The sequence below is a fragment of the Aspergillus sydowii genome (genome assembly GCF_001890705.1).
Source record: "Aspergillus sydowii CBS 593.65 unplaced genomic scaffold ASPSYscaffold_13, whole genome shotgun sequence".
Taxonomy (NCBI): domain Eukaryota; kingdom Fungi; phylum Ascomycota; class Eurotiomycetes; order Eurotiales; family Aspergillaceae; genus Aspergillus; species Aspergillus sydowii.
Window position 1 is genome coordinate 257,132 of NW_024467871.1, and position 12,309 is coordinate 269,440.

At 51.4% G+C, this 12,309-nt stretch overlaps 6 protein-coding genes across 6 annotated transcripts; 5 read left to right on the forward strand and 1 right to left on the reverse strand.

Moving 5' to 3' along the window:
• Positions 1–184: 184 nt before the first annotated feature.
• Positions 185–1,154, forward strand: ASPSYDRAFT_61121 (alpha/beta hydrolase; the record flags this gene model as incomplete). Its single annotated transcript, XM_040849947.1, has 2 exons — positions 185–342; positions 395–1,154. 2 exons carry the CDS (start codon positions 185–187, stop codon positions 1,152–1,154), a joined length of 918 nt encoding a protein of 305 aa, XP_040698328.1.
• Positions 1,155–1,344: 190 nt separating this feature from the next.
• Positions 1,345–3,048, forward strand: ASPSYDRAFT_160473 (uncharacterized protein; the record flags this gene model as incomplete). The annotated part of the gene is made up of 4 exons (XM_040842912.1): positions 1,345–1,654; positions 1,701–2,212; positions 2,261–2,422; positions 2,473–3,048. The coding sequence occupies 4 exons, from the start codon at positions 1,345–1,347 to the stop codon at positions 3,046–3,048; spliced, it is 1,560 nt and encodes a 519-aa protein (XP_040698329.1).
• Positions 3,049–3,585: 537 nt separating this feature from the next.
• ASPSYDRAFT_93442 (uncharacterized protein) lies at positions 3,586–4,943 on the forward strand (the record flags this gene model as incomplete). Its single annotated transcript, XM_040852835.1, has 3 exons — positions 3,586–3,859; positions 3,916–4,383; positions 4,744–4,943. The coding sequence occupies 3 exons, from the start codon at positions 3,586–3,588 to the stop codon at positions 4,941–4,943; spliced, it is 942 nt and encodes a 313-aa protein (XP_040698330.1).
• Positions 4,944–7,593: 2,650 nt separating this feature from the next.
• ASPSYDRAFT_49640 (uncharacterized protein) lies at positions 7,594–8,375 on the forward strand. The gene is made up of 2 exons (XM_040847878.1): positions 7,594–8,062; positions 8,115–8,375. The coding sequence occupies exon 1, from the start codon at positions 7,653–7,655 to the stop codon at positions 8,019–8,021; it is 369 nt and encodes a 122-aa protein (XP_040698331.1). The 5' UTR covers positions 7,594–7,652; the 3' UTR covers positions 8,022–8,062; positions 8,115–8,375.
• An 842-nt stretch (positions 8,376–9,217) lies between these two features.
• On the forward strand, positions 9,218–9,894 carry ASPSYDRAFT_135864 (EthD domain-containing protein; the record flags this gene model as incomplete). Its single annotated transcript, XM_040840733.1, has 1 exon — positions 9,218–9,894. The coding sequence occupies one exon, from the start codon at positions 9,218–9,220 to the stop codon at positions 9,650–9,652; it is 435 nt and encodes a 144-aa protein (XP_040698332.1). The 3' UTR covers positions 9,653–9,894.
• Positions 9,895–9,958: 64 nt separating this feature from the next.
• Positions 9,959–11,830, reverse strand: ASPSYDRAFT_159832 (trichothecene efflux pump; the record flags this gene model as incomplete). Its single annotated transcript, XM_040842856.1, has 3 exons — positions 9,959–10,791; positions 10,870–11,632; positions 11,699–11,830. 3 exons carry the CDS (start codon positions 11,828–11,830, stop codon positions 9,959–9,961), a joined length of 1,728 nt encoding a protein of 575 aa, XP_040698333.1.
• Between the last annotated feature and the right edge of the window lie 479 nt (positions 11,831–12,309).

Here is a 12,309-nt window from a genome sequence, read left to right on the forward strand (position 1 = left end):
TTTATCCATCAATACTGTCAATACCTGAATACCTGGATACCGCTAGTAAAAGCGGATCAGATAAGGACCTCCGACTCCGGCGGAATCTCTGATTAGATCAAAACACTCCCAGAAGGCGCCTTCTGCGTCGCATCCTTACTGTTCGCTCTTCGCTGCCAATAACGGTCAACAATATCGAACCGCCATGACACAAACCGACAAGCCGATGGGCATCAGCCTGCCGAACTCGGAGCAGTTCTACCTCAACAACGCCCGTGGTGAGCAGTACCTGATCCAAATATCGTGGCCGCTGCATTGGAACCAGCGTGAGCCAGACACCGACCGTACTCACCTCCCCATCATGTACACACTCTTTATCCTTACCTAACCCGAGAAATACTAACAACAAAACTAGATACATCGTCGACGGCAACGCCCTCTTCCTAACAGCGACAGAAGCCCTCTGGCGCCGCCCCGTAGATCCACACTACGCAGGCGGCGGCATCATCGTCGCAATCGGATATCCACTCGCAGGAACAGGGAATGTATACCACCTTACCCGGCGGAGCTTCGACCTGACCGTCCCAACGCCTGACAAGCCAGTCGAAGGTTTCGGGGGCGCGGACATCTTCCTTGATTTCATACGCGACTCTGTGCGTCCAGCTGTGAGGGAGCGGTTCCCGAAAGTCAGTGTATCGAGGGATGCGCTGTACGGACACTCCTTTGGAGGGTTGTTTGCGCTGCATGCGCTATTCACGCGCCCGGATATGTTTGATGCGTATATTGCCAGTAGCCCGTCAATTTGGTGGAATGAGAAATGTATTATGGATGAGGCGAGGGGGTTTACTGAGAAGGGAGAGGATGTGAGTAGGGGAAAGAAGCTGCCGACGCTGATGATGTATCTGGGTGGGTTGGAGCAGGATCCGCCGCAGTGGGACCATGAGCCGGAGGACAAGTGGCAGGAAAGGAAGCGCTTTTGGGAGCTGTGCAATATGAGAAATAATGTGCTGGAGCTGGTGCGTTTGATCAGGGGGTGTGCGAGGCTGCATACGATGAGCTTTCATGAGTATGCAGGCGAGGACCACGGGACAGTGATGGCTTGTTCGATGAGCAGGGGGTTGGCGACATTCTTGGAAGAGTGGCCGGTAGCGAGAGACAGACTTCTTGACTTCTAGACTTCTAGAGATTTAGATATATTTTGGTAGAAGAGTATCAGTTAACTACTTACTAATGCTGCTGTATTCAGTACGGTAATCTCGCCATTCTGCGCGGAATTACGCGATGTGGGGACGCCGTTTCTGCTGGCGATAAATCAGCCGTCTCCAACTTCTTCCACTTCAACTCAGTCATCAACTTGGGTTCATCATGACAGAGAATCACGGCGATACAGCGCCTCTCCTCGGAGAACAGCGCCAGCCAGAGTATGGCGCAGTCGAGGAGGCACCCCCGGTCGCTGAAGCACGGACCTCGTTCAAGCGTAACCTTGGAACGGCTGAGGCTTTCAGCATCATCATCAGCATCGTCATCGGAAGCGGCATCTTCACTTCTCCTGGCTCAATCGATACAAATGTGCCGTCGCCTGGGTTTGCGTTGATTGTCTGGCTGGTGGGAGGAATTCTGGCGTGGACAGGAGCTGCCACGATGGCCGAACTCGGCACCGCCATTCCAGGCGAAGGTACGCCCAAAGGTTCTTAGATGTGTATATAACTCACCCAGTGCAGGAGGCGTACAGCCGTATCTTCAGTATATATTTGGCGATGTCTTTGGCTTTCTGGCGGCATGGACCTGGATTGTCGCTGTCATCCCCGCCTCGCTGGCGATCATGAGCATCGTCTTCGTGGAGAGCGTCTACTCCGCCATCGGAGAAAACAACAGAACCCAGGGAGTCTTGCATAAATTCCTCTCAATACTGGTCCTCATCATCTTCACCATGGCAAACGGGATTAGCACCAAGACAACGAACCGGTTGAACCGGTTCTTCGTCACCTCCAAGTTCACAGCAATCGCTGCGACCGTCGTGGCTGGAATTGCCGTCGTTTTCTACCACCTTGCGAGCCCGGGTATAGGTGAGCAACCGCAAGATTGGTGGACCAAGTCCTGGTTCGGCTACAGGACGAGCATTGGACCGGATGGGTCGAAGATTGATTGGAGCAAGCTGTCTGGCTGGGAGATGCTAGGCCATTACTCTGCAGCTTTATATGGCGCTCTGTGGGCGTACTCGGGATGGGACAAGGTATATCGTTCGAGTGAGACACTAGAAACGTTACTGATGGAGTTGCAGGCAATCTACATTACGGCTGAACTGTCTGCGCCCGCACGGCAACTTCCTCTGGCAATCAACACAGCCATACCAATCATTGTCTCTGGGTTCATCGCGGTAAACACCGCCTATTACATCCTGCTCCCGTGGGACGTCGTCTCCACGACTGATAGCGTCGCCGTTGTATGTTCTCTATTTTCATGCGACATGAGTATCGCTGCTAACACTTATAGACCGCGTTTAATCACCTTCTGGGACCTGGTGTTGGCCTGGTGGCTGCTGGCTTGATCTGCCTTGTTGTTGCCGGCTCATTACTCGGAAGTGCCTTTGTAGGGAGCCGTATGACTGTTGCTGCATCGAACAAGAACTGGCTGCCTCGGTTCCTAGGCCAAGTGGGATATGTCGGGCTCCGATCTGAATCCCGATCAGATACCGAGTCTGACGATGCTCCCACGACGGAGTCCGATGCTCCACTTAACGCACTAATTTTCTCCACGCTGTGCTCGTCTCTGTTTATTATCTTCGGCAACTTCCGGGCCCTGGTGACCTTCAATGGCCTGGGAGAGTATAGCTTCTTTTTCCTGACCATGGTCGGCGCGATCGTCTTGAGGATCCGCGAACCGAAGCTTCATCGCCCGTATAAGCCGAGCATCCTCATCCCGGCGGTGTTTACTATTGTTAGCGGGTTTGTTGTTGCTCGAGGGGCAATTTTTGCGCCCTTTCAAGCGGCAGTCCTCATAGCAGTGTGGGGGCTAGGGCTGGTGTTTTACTGGGCGAGGAGGTGGTGGCTGCGACAGAACAGCAACTAAATAAAGCTGAACAGATGTGATCCTCTTTCGGACTTTCGAGGGGTTTGGGAGAACCAGAGTACAAGGCCGACATTTGGGTCCATTCTACTGTGCGATAGTCATCCTTAGCAGCCGATCCTGTACATCTAAGATTCGAGAATGCGAGAACGCAACAAGCGAAGGAAGAGCGGGACCACAGAAGAGTCCACCTCAGCCCTATAAATGGCTTCACCGTTCCCTTGCAGCATCCATGATGCCTCGACGTATTAGTCTAGTTGGACGAGCTGCAACAATGTCACGTAAGGGGCGACGCCGAGCCCATACGGTGTACATTGACTTGTCCTATTGTATCGTAATTGAGGATCGATCTGACCTGCGATCGCGGCAGAATTTACACTGAAGGCCTAGGCACACGTAGTACGTATTCAATCCTAGGTATAGATATGCGAAGCCCCCGGAGGAATTTCGGTCTCCAGTGCATCGAAAAGGAAAAAGTCCATTGAAACCACATCTGTCTGCAGGATGGCACGCACATTTCATTCCAGTCCCTGACCAGCCATGGCTCCGACGGCTGTACGAACACTGGCGACAGAGTCCCAATCGAACTTCATCCAGGATCTTGAGACGGAAAACGAGGCGACGTTCACCGAGTTTCTGTATGAGGTGCTCTCGCACCGAGACCGGCTGAAGAGACAGCTGGGCTGGGAGACCCTGGAAAAGCTGCGGGACCCCAGCGAAGAGGTCTTCATTGCGACTGTTGCAGGCGCCGGGTTTGAGTTTATGGTGCTCCTGCTTGCGATACAAGGCCTCGGCGCAATTGTGGTTCCGCTGAGTATGTTTCATTTCTACCTTCACGGCGTCGCTGCATAGATCCTCGCATATATACAGGATCCCGAGTCCACCTCGAAGAAGCGCGTTACTTCCTAGGAACATGCAACGCCTCACTCATTACCAGCAGCCAGCTGGCCTCCGAACACTGCGAGACATTATCATCGTCCCTCTCCCTCCCCCACCTATCATTCGCCCCAACCAACCCTCCTGACCTTTCAAACATCGGATTTAAACTCGTCCCGGAATCCCACGACGACCATCCTACAGCCCAGACCGCGGCTTCTGCCTGCTCTACACCTCCGGCACAACCGGCCCAGCCAAGGGCGTTCTCAGCAGCTGCGGCAGCTTTGCTGGGCGTGCGCAATATTAGAGCTCTATTGACGGGGTCAATGAGAGTTCAGGATTGTGTCAAGGATTCCTGGAGGGAGCTGTTGGGCGGGAAAGAGTTGGTTAATATGTATGGGATGACCGAGGTGGCGGGGATGGCTTCGATGTCGGACTGGAATGAGAACACGCCTGTGGTGGGTACGATTCAGCTTTACAATGGCTATATGCTAATTGAATGGAAATTTGACAGGATCACTGTGGTTGTTATAACCCCGAACTGACAGTCAAGGCGTCGAAGGACCGCTTCTCATGAAACGGTTTGTTAACCTTTCTCGCCCGTACTGAATTAATTATAGAGAAGGCTAATATATAATTGCAGCTACATATCGGGCGACCCAACGGTCAACTCCAAGGCCCTGGACGCAGACGGATTCTATAAAACAGGCGACATGGGCAAGGTTGGGCCCAATGGGGAGATATAAATACTCGGCCGAGCCAGCCAAGATGGTAAGACCAGTGGAACAAAACATAAAAGTAACTGCGTCTAACAACTACCAGTCATTCGCTCATTCGGCTGGAAAGTCACCGCAGCCGACATCGAAGAGCCCCTGCGCTCATATCCCGTCGTCTTACAAGCATTCGTGCTAGGCGTCGATGACCTCATGCTCGGCCAACGCATCACAGCCCTAATCTTACAAAAGCCAACGCGTGAGGGAGAAGACTCCTTGGCGGACCTCAAACGAAGCACAGCGCCATGATACCGGTTCCCACAGCCAACATCCATGGCTGGGCATAGCCATACGACTCTTGAATCGCCAGCCGGGCAGGCGAACCAACAGGGTACTCCAGCTGAGCATCAAATCTGCTAGAGATATAAAGCCCCTGATCTGTGAAATTGGCAGGCAGGTTGCGCTGCCGAGCAGGAAGGCAGGTATTACTCCAGATAGCGCCGCAGATGGCGAGCCTTATGCCTAGGGACCTGGACGGCAATGACATCAACGCTTACGAGCCAAGAGATGTCTTGCGAGGTGCTACTTGGTGGCCACATTGGGGCCAATCGCCAGACCAGGATGTCGGTGCCGTTCGTGGCTTAGCCTTCGGAACGGAGGTCGTGATATCTCAAATAAGGTCGGAGAGTGTGCGAGCGAGGCGGAAATTGCGGAGATAGAAATTCTCGGCCGGTCAATACCGACCCGTCAAGCACTGAAGTATATTCCCCGGAGAACCTCCCAATACATTCGGGCAGGCGACGAAATCATGTATCCCCACCAATCAATAGTCACTCAGACGGGCAGTCCAACCATGCCACCAGATGGTACCGCATTCAGTGTTTCGAGTCTGTTACGTAAGCCTAACATCCTTTGTCAACACCGAGGTCGAGGACAATGACAGATATAAAGCTCTACAACAAAGACTCGACTTGATATGTATGTATGTCTTTTGTGAGGCCAGCGAGTCAAATCCCCAGGAATTCACAGATGTTTTGTAATCAGGTCATTGTCCTTGCGAGCAGGGCTGTTGACAGAGTGGTTAAGGCTAATCCAGTATGGAGAAGCAACCGTCAAACCCACCTAGCTAGCTTGATAAGAACGGTTGCCTCCTTGCACATGACCATATTTGGCCCATCCGCGACATTGACCAACATGTCAAATTTTATAGCAATATCCGCACCCGCCTGTACCAGCGCATCTTCCCCATTCAAGCAAACCCTGGCTTCATGTCTGCCAGGGTAGCTGCAGCCCCAGCAACCAGACAGCGCAGTACATAGATCGCCGGTCACTTGACGAATTATGGCGGGACAGCCAATAAGGTCACGAAGAAATGGACTTGTTTACAGAATGTCAGATGGCTGGGATACCGTCCAGGGTCTTGGCAATCTGTTGTGGCTTTTGGCTTCGGAGATTAGCTTTCCCAGACGCATATTCCCAAGTTCCCAAATTCTTCACGGAGATATCGTGGAGTTTCCGGGTGTACTGAAGAGACGTCTTCTCTAGCTAAAGCACTTGTCCCCGATCGATGCCTTGTGATGAAGTGTCACCACATGCCTGTGCCGGATAGTCAGCTCCGCTCCTTTGTCGCTCCGGAAGCGTCTATGGTAGGCCACGCTGTTCCTGCGTTGTGGAAAGACTCTCTTCATTGATATGGTTGTCGTTTCCAGCCGGACGCCAACGAGGGCGGGGGCTTTATCGATAGCATGGTGACCTGTTGTCCTGCAGCGAAGGTTCTTGGCCCCAGCTGACCTGCACCCCTGCTTTCAGCTCTCGTATAGTTCAGCCTTCGATCTGATACTTTTTGACAAGCCCTCTTTAGAGAGCCAATCATAAGCCTCGTACTGGGCTGGACACGGATGATCCATAACATCCCCGGCCAATGACCCCTTCAATACCTGACATAACCGTATTATTGGGCAACTTTACGGAACGGGGGGTTGGGCTATGCAATTGAGACGCTTTTTGCAGAAACGGGAGAACAGGATCGATGGTCAGTCTTTTCCTTCTCACAATTTCACCAATCATAGAAGCCGAGATACTCCGGAATCCGTGACTAGCTAGGGAAGTCGCGGCCGCTAGCGGGTCCTCTAGTATGAATTGGGAACTGACTGCCTTGAATCGCCCTTTTCCACGCTGGATGGGAGGTCATTGCGGATCCTAAGCTACCGGATTGAATGTCGTGTACAGGCTGGTGGCTCACTATGTTCATACGAGTCCGTAGGAGGATGTGCTTTGAATTGGCCCCCATCCCGCCCTGCAAGCCACTCGAGCTAAGGGAATGCAAAACCCGGATGCAAGTCCATCAATAGGAACTTGACTCCCTGTACGGAACCTGATGAAAGGTATCTGAGTCTGAGAGATAGAATCCAGGCTGTTGTTAAGGTTCTCCCATACTCCATAGTCTTTCCTAGAAAAACCAACCCTCTTCATGGCCCATCTTCCAGTTTGGTAGATCCGTCTCACCTATATATTCTGAATGGATATTGTAGTCATACCTGAGTCCTGACATTACATCTGCTTCACTGTTTCTCTGGCGCTGGTCCCAAGGCTGCAAGATCTTGCATTGCCCACGAATATCCATAGACCAATATTCCGCAGCCATGAAACCCTTGTTAGCGCTGACACTCTTCTGTGTTCCACTCACGAGGCTGTCCTATAAGTGTTTGTCTCCACTTATAATAGTTCTAGTAGTGCTATTGAGGGCAATGAACTACAAGCTATGGTGTAATGCTTCCGTTGAGTAAGTTCAAGGGCTCTTGGGGACACTTCATACGATTTTGAGGTCGTATTGCATTAGCGCTGATGCCTTGTAAGATACTTGGCAACCTTCAGCCTTGGATATCATTATTAATATCTTGATTACGAGAGAAATGTGGAAAAGAACTATAAGTACTGAGGATACACCCCGATGTTTGCAGTGTAAATCATCCAATTCACACACACTTCGCCAACACGACTACCGGCTTGTTCATCAAAATGCGCTTTACCGATATCTCTGTGTCTATGATTGCAGTCTTGGCCTTACAGCTTGGAAACGCTGCCGCAGCAGAAGGGGCCTGGAGCGTCGAGATATCTACGGATGATTTTTGTGAGGATACCACTGGCTGGTACGCCGACGACGCCGGCACAGGGTGTTTCAGCTTTGAGGGGTTGCCCCCGATCACGTCTGCTAAAGCGGAGGGACTTACTATAGGCAGCAGATGTGGATTCACCATCTATGCCTATGAGAATTATGATTGCACGGGCGACGCCTGGTACCTACGGAACAACTACTGTTTCCGCACCGGTTTCGGTGACGCCGACCCGTTGAAGAGCTTCAAGGTGACCGAGAACCCATGCGTCTAGGCATCAAAGTTTTGCGTTGTTGAGAGTTGCGGGATACCCAGGTATGTGAGAGTAATATAGTGGCATTTGTGAAATTCACTGACGACAGATCAGAGAATTCAGTTCCAGCGACATCATCATCAAATGGTTCTTGCACAGCATCAACGCTCCACTCCTGACCGAAAACCAAAATCCCTTTCGGATCCGTTCTTTTTGTTTACTTCATGGGGGATTTTGGGGATTGCTCTGGCATGCCGGGATTGAGGTCGGATCAAGCAATGTAATTAGCTAGGAGAGATAGGGATCTAAACCAGACATTATCTCTGATTCTATATCCCCGAGTAGCGGCATCAGTCCGCCGCAATTTTGGCTTGGAACAGGCATAGTCAGAGCAATAGGCTTGAGTACATGTAGAAGTCAGATGTTAGATGGGTGTGGCCTGGGTAAGAATTCGGTGAGCGTCGTTTTAAGCTGTCCTGAAGAAGCTTCACTGGAGGGCCCGCTAGGGGCCGCAACATCTGTGCTGGTCCACTTGGCTGACATGTAGCATAGCCACCACCAAACCAGATACTACTCCTGTCATAGCATTACTAAGAATCACAGAAGCGCTGGGTGTGAGAAAGGAGACTGTATTGGATGGTGCAGGAACCTGCCTCAACTCTAACCAGAATTTACGAAGCCCTGAGTAATGGGTCCACAGATCCACATGGATTGGATCCTTGTGCATATTCTTACAGCCCGCTGTTTTGAAGCTGTAAATATACTCCCATGCTTGGGCTGTATTATACGCAAGTTTATTCAAACGTCTCAGTGAATGTGCGCGCTTGCAACATGTTCCACAATCAGAAACCAGAGAATCAGATTCTATGTTTCTGGTCAGAACAAATGAATACTCTCTTTTGCCAACGACAACCGCGCATCAACTTAATTGGCATATGTTCGCGCACGTCCCGGGCCTGTTTGTATGAATGTCACCTGTAGCCCGGGGGTCGTAGGATATCCGGAAAATGACAGCCGGCGCGGGCGTTTCTGCCCGTGGACAAAACAGGCGAAGCATAAGTATGTCGTCGACCATCATAGGGTTGCTTATCTGCCTTTACGTTGCCCGATAAATACCTGAATGATTATCCTCTGTTCAGTATACCACAGAACAAGACAATATTTGCTTACTCGGTGTCCGGCGAGCCTGAACTCCCCTCTGCGAGCCGAGTACAACGATGGGCTCCCAAAACCGACCTGCGAAAATCCTCCCCCGGCCCACGAGTCCTCTTATCCGTGTTAGTTTCTTCTTTACTCGGCATCCCTCAATGTCACAGTGGGAATTCGAGTCACATTGGCGCGAGACACACGGCCGTCTTGCTGTCGCATCCAAGGCTTTCTCTGATGCCAAAATCCAACAGTATTCTCAGATCCACAACAGCAGGGCGTTGAATGAGGAAGCCGCAAAGACCGGCCTTCCATTAGTGGAATTTGATTGGGATGCGTGCTCGGAGATGTATGTGAAGAACTGGGAGGACTATCTTGTGTTCGCTACCAGTGACGAGATGAGGGATATCCTTGGCCCAGATGGTGCGCGTATTATGGATCCAGCGAAAGGCGTCAAAGTTATGGTTACAAAGGTCGATCCATTGTTTATGAAAAGTGCGCTGTGAAATGTCTTGCAGCAGAGGCGAACACGTTTACTGGCTTCCCACGCCTATTTACACTAGAAGCATTAAGAACCTGTACATTATTGGCCACTTGGAAACACCTTCCCGGTCGAGCTCGAATCTGCCGTGCCAATGGTGGTTTATATGGATATCCATTTCCGGCAACGGACAAAAGTAGGGCTAGGCGTCTGTTCCTTCAGCCCTTCTGCGTTGCCAAGTCTCGATAATTACGGTTTATACTCATTGTTACCATTCACCTTTATATATTTCTTGTATACATGATGATTGACCTATCAAACAGAGTGATCGCTATTTCTGGCGGCCCATCTGGTATCTGTCGTGCGAACGATCTTCTTCTTGTCTCCCTCGGCGCAAAGGTCTATGCAACGTAGCTGCCACCATTCCAGTCATCTGGTCATCGACGTTGGGACAAAAGACGCTCATGATAAGCGCCAGACCACTAAAGGCGATCGATGTGAGGAAGACGGTGCTGTACGCTTGGGCACTCGCAACCTTGTACGCGTGAGACCCAACCTTAATAATATCGGGTGTCACGCCTGGGATTCCCTTAAACGAGCCGGTCTCAATGGCCTTTATAAACGCGGCGACAGAGGACGATGGAAGGCCGGCGTCTGTAACCGCCGGGGGTACCACGGACGGGACGGTATCACCCAGCCGGTTCGCCAGCACCGCGAGATAGATCGTGGATGCAACGGTCGAGATGGTGGACCTCACTGAACCGGCGACGCCAACGGCTGTCCCGATCTCGCTTTGGTCGTCGACGAGGATGCTGGACATTGCGAGGCCGAGAGACTCGACCCAGCCGCAGAAAAAGCAGCCCACGATGAGAAGACCGATAACGGTGCTCCTATTATCGACGGTGACGCAGGAGACGCCGCCGAGAAGGCCCATAAATGCGGCGCTCGAGAATATTAACTGCCACTTTTGCTTCCCGATATGCCTGGCAAGTAGACCGCCAGTAATCTGGCCCAAAACAATGCACGCACCAACTATACAGGACACGCCGGAACCGTAGAACAGGTCGTTAGTATACACGCCGAAGACGAGTTGCGGGAGGATAATTGAGAAGGCGTAGTAGACTGATGCTCCTAGAGAGAGCACGAGGATTGTAGCGTTCCAGCCTAGATAATGTCGAGGGTGCGCGTCAACAGATCAAATCCTGAAGCTGGAACTGAAGGTAGGTAGCAGGGGAAACTGACCTTGGTTCCGGAACAGGTGCATTGGGAGTAACTTTTCTTTCACGTTTGCGAAGAATTCCCACAGCGCAAACGCGACCAACGCCATAAATCCCACGACTACAGTCGCGATAACACGCGCTGATGTCCAAGGGTGAACCGAACCGCCCCATGAGAGGCCCATAAGGAAGATCAGGAGCCCGCCGGTAAAGAGAAGGAAACCTATATAGTCAAACCCCTTCACCATAGTCCACTTGCTCGTGGACTGGTTTTTCATAGAGAATGTCGGCGGGTGATAGAAGAGGAACCAGCAGATGACACCCAGCCCATTCACAATAATCATCAAGTAATAGCACCAGCGCCACCCCGCGCTCGTGTGTAGCACAAACGCGTACGCTACCAACGGGCCAAGTCCAGAGAATGGAACGGACCAGACATAAATGAATGCATTTGCAATAAAGCGATACTGCATAGGGACAATTTCCCCCACCACGAATGGGAACGAGAGCTGAGTTGACGCTGCGAGTCCAATCAGAACGGTGCCGCCGATAACCATATTGATATTATATGCAACTGCGCAGACAATACTGCCGATGACAGCAAGAACGTTTCCAGAAATAAAGAACCAGCGGCGTCCGAATAGATCGGACAGCCGGCCCACAAGTGTTAGGCCGATGGAAAGAGTCAGAGTATAGGACAAGCTGACCCAGATATAGTTCGGATCGGGTCCAATGTCCGCATTAATGATGCTTAGAACGGGCGCCGCGAGAGCAAAGCCCCCTGTCCCCTGTAGCATATAGTTAGCTTCCGTTTCAGGAATCGTCCGGAGGGAGTGGTAACTCATTGCGCTTACTCCGGCAATAGCAAACCCGGATGCTACCATGGTGCCTAGAAAGAAGGGGCTGGTGAAGTACCCGCTAGGCAGGGAATCCCTGTCGGCACTCAAAATAGCGTGCTCAGTGTGCGACGATTCAATGCCCTCCATCTTATCGCCCACGGCATTGCCGGTATCGCCGTTGTTTTCTAGGTCAATAGACATTGTTCAAGTTGTAGATATGGGCGGGATACGCATAACAAAGAATGAGTGATTCAATAGGTGTATCACGACTCAAGACATATATATGGGCTTCGTATCGAAAGCTTCACCTAGGTTGGTCTTCGGCCGGAAAAGATCTCGCGACGCACCGACAGCTTGACCAGAATTGAGTTTTATCCGGAAGTGATCACCCACAGCATGGTTTAATGAGGCACGAGGAAACCCTAGAACCGTGATAAGAGAACGGCTCAAGAGGATTAAAGCGACTCTAGTAACAAACACTGGTCAAGTTGATGGCACTGCAAAATAGATCTATCGCGTTTATCACTAACGTAATTCCCGGTCGGTTCGTGCATCCCGGTCGGTTCGTGCATACCCCCCCAAAATCCATGCTTGATCAACTTTAAAGTACTGTACAACAACCAAAA

Excerpts from the sequence above, each read along its gene's own strand:
- ASPSYDRAFT_49640 (XM_040847878.1), top strand. The coding sequence starts at position 7,653 with ATGCGCTTTACCGATATCTCTGTGTCTATGATTGCAGTCTTGGCCTTA.